This window comes from Cynoglossus semilaevis, chromosome 1, assembly GCF_000523025.1.
Source record: "Cynoglossus semilaevis isolate Cse_v1.0 chromosome 1, Cse_v1.0, whole genome shotgun sequence".
Lineage (NCBI taxonomy): Eukaryota > Metazoa > Chordata > Actinopteri > Pleuronectiformes > Cynoglossidae > Cynoglossus > Cynoglossus semilaevis.
Window position 1 is genome coordinate 26,408,971 of NC_024307.1, and position 6,701 is coordinate 26,415,671.

At 40.0% G+C, this 6,701-nt stretch overlaps 2 protein-coding genes across 2 annotated transcripts in view; one reads left to right on the forward strand and one right to left on the reverse strand.

Annotated features, from left to right (window-relative positions):
• The window catches only part of LOC103387935 (ornithine decarboxylase-like), a 7,846-nt gene extending 4,891 nt beyond the window's left edge, over positions 1-2,955 (reverse strand). Inside the window, exons 1-2 of the mRNA XM_008322749.2 lie at positions 2,937-2,955; positions 475-548 (exon numbers count right to left, since the gene is read on the reverse strand). Coding sequence (XP_008320971.1) covers positions 475-548; positions 2,937-2,955 — 93 coding nt within the window. The remainder of the gene's footprint in view (positions 1-474; positions 549-2,936) is intronic.
• A 775-nt stretch (positions 2,956-3,730) lies between these two features.
• LOC103387944 (ornithine decarboxylase-like) lies at positions 3,731-6,607 on the forward strand. Its single transcript, XM_008322762.2, has 6 exons — positions 3,731-4,523; positions 5,532-5,705; positions 5,805-5,977; positions 6,070-6,286; positions 6,399-6,482; positions 6,593-6,607. The coding sequence occupies exons 1-6, from the start codon at positions 4,431-4,433 to the stop codon at positions 6,605-6,607; spliced, it is 756 nt and encodes a 251-aa protein (XP_008320984.1). The 5' UTR covers positions 3,731-4,430.
• Positions 6,608-6,701: the final 94 nt, after the last annotated feature.

The window sequence follows — 6,701 nt, forward strand, 5'->3', positions numbered from 1 at the left end:
ATTTATTCCTTGCCATGTTTGGACAGAGGGATGGTAAGTTGAATAACATACAAGTTAAAAATTATCACAAAGCTTGGAGGTGTACCATGAGGCAAAGGTTATGTAAAACTAAATCCCTTTTCTAAATAGTTTAAGGCAGATTTCACTAAGCTGACACAATGATCAAGGAGGAAAGAGAAGCCAAGCAATGTTTGAGATCCACTTGTCATGTGGTAAACACCCAAGCAATTCTAGAATTCCTGTGCAGTTTTCCTCAACTGGGATTGTGTGCTATTGCTCCAGGGTCAGCTAACCTCACAAGATAATTATCTGTGGACCTGTTTTTCCAGGTCAGCCCATTGCCACTTCACTGTCACTCTCTATCTCTGCGCTTAACTGTGATCATCTGCCCAGCTGCAACTACATCAGTGATCACACTTTACTCTTGACTTTACATCACCTCTATTGTTCAATCAATAAAACCACTGTACTCACCTTTAAATCCTTCTCTTTGTCTGTCCTCGGTCCACTCTGTACTCTCTCTTTGTGAGAGTCGTCACAAGCAAGGGCTAAAAGGAGATAAGGCAGTGTTCGTTGCAAAGCCTTGGTGTAGCTACTTTATGGGTGACATTTAGGAAATAGAGGGGCTCATCAACTTATGTCACCACTCAGTTCCTACACAACATAACCCAGTTGTCAGAACTCAAGTGCTGTACATAAGCACCTATGTCACTGAACAATGCTAACACAGTGGTAATGTCATAATCTAAGACATAAAAACATCAGAAAGGTCTGACTTACGCTTCGAAACCAGTATGAAGGGCAGAAAGTTCCCAAAAAACACACAAATGAAAAAAAGTGAATGTAGTACAACTACAACCAGCAAATATAAAAAAAAGCTTCCACCTGTAGGGTCATCTGCTCCGCTCGCCAATCTGTACCTGTGTGAAATTTGTTTTAATGCCATATATCAGAACAATGGTCTAAGACTTACTACGTTAATGGAAGATGGCGGCATAACCACGAAACACCTTAGGTCGAGGATGTTGCATTTTGTAACTATAGCGTCAGAATTGAAAAGAACATGAAAAAGTTCTCATTTTGAGAAGACTGATTCCAGAAAATGTTCCCCCTTTCCATCCATCCATCCATTTTCATCCGCTTATCCGTTCAAGGGTCGCGGGGGCAGCGGTCGCCACCCAAATCCCACTGCACCGTATCAACCCCCCAAACCTTCCTGCAGGTGGTGAGTCCACTGGAAGGTATTAACCTCCCTAACCGGGATTCGAACTTGTCCAGGAGGTGAACCCTGGGGTTCCACACCAATGACAGAGACACTGACTCTGGGCCAAAGCGCCACATGTTCCCCCTTTACAGTCTTAAATTTAGATTTGAGAAGTCAAGTCTTTTCAAAAGTTTTAATTCAAAAGACAGTTGTTTTGAGGTAGTTGGGATAGCATGCTCCTTTAAAAGTAAGGCATTGCCTGGGTAATTGAAGAACTTTTTATCTAAGTGGTTTGTTCAAACCATGTGATGATGTGCAGTCAGTGAACAAATAGATAAGGTGCCCCAGGGGAAAGAGAGGGGAGGTATTTGAATAAATAACTACCTGTTTTAACCTAAAAACAATTACCCAGGCAATGCCTAAAGGTATGAAAGTCGAACGTGCTTTTGAATTTAAAAGTTAGAAAAGGCCTTAACTTCCCTAATTTAAGACCTTAGATTTTTCTGGAACCAGCTTTTTCAAAATTGCTGTGGCTGGGTTACAGATTTTTTGTTTTTCAACAGTGGTTATTAGGTCTGTAATTTTACTCTGACTGACATCAAATAAGAATGGGAAAAGTCTTAAATGTCTGCTGGATTATGGTGGAAGAATGGCATTAAAACAAATTTCACACAGGTACAGATTGGCGAGCGGAGCAGATGACCCTACAGGTGGAAGCTTTTTTTATATATTTGCTGGTTGTAGTTGTACTACATTTACTTTCTTTCATATTGTGTGAATTATCTTAAGATGACCCTGGAGCAATAGAACACAATCCCAAATGAGGAACACTGCACGGGAATAACTACCGAAAGGCAGATGACAAAGAGGGATTATCAAAGTTATCAAAGAAACAAATTGAATTCTATAATTGCCTGGGTGTTTACCATATGGAAAGTGGCAATTTCCACTATCTGAAACATTGCTTTTATTATTGTCTCAGCTTAGTGAATTCAAATTTAAATGCGCCTTAAACTGTTTAGAAAATAATTTTAGTTTTACATAAACTTTGCCTCATGGTACACCTCTGTGTACAGCACTTGAGTTCTGACAACTGGGTTATGTTGTGTAGGAACTGAGTGGTGACATAAGTTGATGAGCCCCTCTATTTCCTAAATGTCACCCATAAAGTAGCTACACCAAGGCTTTGCAACGAACACTGCCTTATCTCCTTTTAGCCCTTGCTTGTGACGACTCTCACAAAGAGAGAGTACAGAGTGGACCGAGGACAGACAAAGAGAAGGATTTAAAGGTGAGTACAGTGGTTTTATTGATTGAACAATAGAGGTGATGTAAAGTCAAGAGTAAAGTGTGATCACTGATGTAGTTGCAGCTGGGCAGATGATCACAGTTAAGCGCAGAGATAGAGAGTGACAGTGAAGTGGCAATGGGCTGACCTGGAAAAACAGGTCCACAGATAATTATCTTGTGAGGTTAGCTGACCCTGGAGCAATAGCACACAATCCCAGTTGAGGAAAACTGCACAGGAATTCTAGAATTGCTTGGGTGTTTACCACATGACAAGTGGATCTCAAACATTGCTTGGCTTCTCTTTCCTCCTTGATCATTGTGTCAGCTTAGTGAAATCTGCCTTAAACTATTTAGAAAAGGGATTTAGTTTTACATAACCTTTGCCTCATGGTACACCTCCAAGCTTTGTGATAATTTTTAACTTGTATGTTATTCAACTTACCATCCCTCTGTCCAAACATGGCAAGGAATAAATTCGTTGTTGTGGTAGTCTCGTTGTTGTGGTAGTCTGATTGTTGTGGTAGTCCCGTTGTTGTGGTAGCGGTAGTCTGATTGTTGTGGTAGTCTGATTGTTGTGCTAGTCTAGTTGTTGTGGTAGTCTGATTGTTGTTGTAGTCTCGTTGTTGTGGTAGTCTCGTTGTTGTGGTAGTCTGATTGTTGTGGTAGTCCCGTTGTTGTGGTAGCGGTAGTCTGATTGTTGTGGTAGTCTGATTGTTGTGCTAGTCTAGTTGTTGTGGTAGTCTGATTGTTGTTGTAGTCTCGTTGTTGTGGTAGTCTCGTTGTTGTGGTAGTCTGATTGTTGTGGTAGTCCCGTTGTTGTGGTAGCGGTAGTCTGATTGTTGTGGTAGTCTGATTGTTGTGCTAGTCTAGTTGTTGTGGTAGTCTGATTGTTGTTGTAGTCTCGTTGTTGTGGTAGTCTCGTTGTTGTGGTAGTCTGATTGTTGTGGTAGTCCCGTTGTTGTGGTAGCGGTAGTCTGATTGTTGTGGTAGTCTGATTGTTGTGCTAGTCTAGTTGTTGTGGTAGTCTGATTGTTGTTGTAGTCTCGTTGTTGTGGTAGTCTCGTTGTTGTGGTAGTCTGATTGTTGTGGTAGTCCCGTTGTTGTGGTAGCGGTAGTCTGATTGTTGTGGTAGTCTGATTGTTGTGCTAGTCTAGTTGTTGTGGTAGTCTGATTGTTGTTGTAGTCTCGTTGTTGTGGTAGTCTCGTTGTTGTGGTAGTCTGATTGTTGTGGTAGTCTGATTGTTGTGGTAGTCTGATTGTTGTGGTAGTCTGGTTGTTGTGGAGGTTGCAGATACTGTAGTAAATCATCTGGACTGCTAATTTTGATGCTGACTATAAGATAATAACAGCAGATCATCCATTGCGTCACGTTTCATTTCAGTTATTAGAAGTTTCTTAAAAAGCAGATAATGCATCTTTAAACAGTGAGTAGACAGCTAGGACAATTCTCAGAGAAAAATAAGCTCTGATTTGAGCCAGTCAGTCTTACTACAACGAAAAATAAAAAGAATAATTATAAAACATTGGCAATCAGCACTGATGGTACATGAGCCTCGTTTGATTTCCTTTGTAATTCTATTGTGTACAATTCTGCAAATGTACAATATTGTAATGCTAACATTATAATGAATGATATAATCCAAGAGGAGCAGGACAACTGGTGTTTTGCTCAACTCAACACCCTCAGAATTAAAGGTTTGCGATGATAACAAGTATGATCCACTAACCCAGAGCCAAAGTCAAATGACCTGAAGTCAAGTCATTCTTGAGGTCAGCTGTGGCTATAACATTACAATTCGAATGGTATCAAAGACTGTTTTATGCCTTTTAATTAAAACAAGTCTGGGGTCGTTATATTATTCCAAACTGAATGGAATTCCACTTTGCTTCTTCCTTCTAGTTTGCCTCTGACAATACAGGACTATTGTATGAGACCATGGACTCCACTACTTCTGAATTTGACATCACTTACCTCCAGAATGGTTCTACTGTCCAGGACTTCATCGAAGAGAAGATCAATGAATCAGTGGTAACTAGCACTTCATTTAAGTGAACAAAGAGATATTTAATGGCCTTGGTTGTTTTAGCATCCCAAGATCAATAACCTTCACGATAGGAGTTCATTTTAGGGGTGAAAGAGATGCTGAAAATGGAGAAAGTCTTTAAAGACACTCCAACCACAGCTGTGAACCTGTGAGGGCGCAGCACCTGTGTGAGATGATGGTCAGAGTAACAGAAGGGTGTAGGGCAGGGCAGGTATTAGATAGTTATAAGACAGGTTCACAGATGAGGTCAGGCAGCTCTGTGGACTGAGATGTATGCAGATATATCTTATAGTGTTCCCTGAAGATCTGCACTGGAGACAATAGGAATGACCGTAAATCTCATTTGCTCTGGGAGCTGAAATACAAGGAGTCTCATACAAAAGCTTAAGATTTATTTTCTGGCATTTAAATTTAACCATGGAATGTATGCTGTAATAGCAGTATGGATATTGTATCAGTCAGAGTTGTTCACATTTTTCCTTTGCAGTCAGTGTGGCTATTTCATCTGGTTTTGCAGCTAACAAACCTCTGCCATAAAGTCAATAATATGCAGCCCACCAGCACAGGATAAAATACACACATACGAAAAGGCTATTTTATATTTCACAGGAAGATGGCAGCAGACCTGTGGTTGCACTCTTGCTGCATGAGCCGGCTGAATGGTCATTTTTTTCCCCCCACACATTTTAACTTCACATAATCTGAGCCTCCTTACCAAAGGTTTGGACACCGATGATGTAGACTATGCTATGAACGACATAGTTCACGGTCATGTAGCCCCCTTGAATAGCTTTTTACACAGACAGTAATTAAAGCTTCTTTAATAAATATTAAGGGACAGTTTTCAAGGAAAGCAATGAAGAACCAGCCATAGGTCCATAGAGACGGTCATTGAACTTAAGAAAACAATAGTCCTCAGTATCTGTGAGTATATCAAAGCACAGAAAACACCTTGAATCAGCAACTTCACAGATTTCTTTTCTTCACCGTAGACTGAAAAAGATGCCTTCTACGTCTGTGACTTGGGTGACTTGCTGAAGAAACACCTGCGCTGGGTGAAGGCCCTGCCTCGAGTCACGCCTTTTTATGCTGTAAAATGCAATGACATCCAGCCAGTTGTCAAGACATTGATGGAATTAGGAATCGGCTTTGACTGTGCAAGCAAGGTTTGTTCTTGGATATATATTTTGATTTGATTTTGATTTTTAAATGTTGTGGTTTTGGCTGTAATTGTAGAAAATGTAAATATTTCTGTTCCTCTCCAGAATGAGATCCAACAAATTTTATCTCTGGGGGCGGATCCAAGTCAAATTATCTTCGCCAATCCCTGCAAGCAGATTTCTCACATCAGTTATGCTTCTGCTCATGGGGTCCAGATGATGACCTTTGATAGTGAGGAGGAACTCATAAAAGTGGCCCAGCATCATTCTACTGCCAAGTATGATTCTTCATTGTCCATAGTATTTCATGTTAAATCCACTGAATTTTGACAAGGTTTTACTTTTTCATTCATTTCTGCTGTATTTATAGGCTGCTGTTGCGCATTTTTACTGATTGCTCAAAGGCAAAGCATCCCCTGAGTAAAAAGTTTGGGGCCTCACTCCACACTTGCCGAGGTCTTTTAGAGCAGGCTAAGGAACTAGGGTTGGATGTGATTGGTGTCAGCTTCCATGTTGGCAGTGGATGTATTGACCCTGAAGCCTTCAGCCTAGCTATTACAGATGCTCACTTGGTTTTTCAAACAGCGGTGAGTCCAGGTTCACATTATACATTTCAAATGTTTGTTCAAATCTGGATGGTCAGTGTGGAAATAAAAGGGTTAATCTTAAATTGAACACATTTTCTTCTGTGATCTCTAGGATGAACTTGGCTTTAGGATGAATGTCTTGGACATTGGTGGAGGATTCCCAGGTTCAGATTTTGATAAACCACAGTTTGAAGAGGTAAGACAATCAATAAGCTTTAGAATAATTTACACAGCATTGTTTAATGAATATTCCTAATATTCTATCCTAAAACCAAAACAACCACTGCACATTGAGAAATGTTATAGAAAGTTATGATATAAGATATCTATATATATATATACTGTATAGTAATAATGTGTATATATATATATATATATATAGAGAGAGAGAGAGAGAGACTATTATTGACTATAT

Coding starts and splice junctions, on each gene's coding strand:
- LOC103387944 (XM_008322762.2), top strand. CDS start 4,431: ATGGACTCCACTACTTCTGAATTTGACATCACTTACCTCCAGAATGGT. Junction 5,706..5,804: donor GCTTTGACTGTGCAAGCAAG/GTTTGTTCTTGG, acceptor GTTCCTCTCCAG/AATGAGATCCAACAAATTTT. Junction 6,287..6,398: donor ACTTGGTTTTTCAAACAGCG/GTGAGTCCAGGT, acceptor TGTGATCTCTAG/GATGAACTTGGCTTTAGGAT.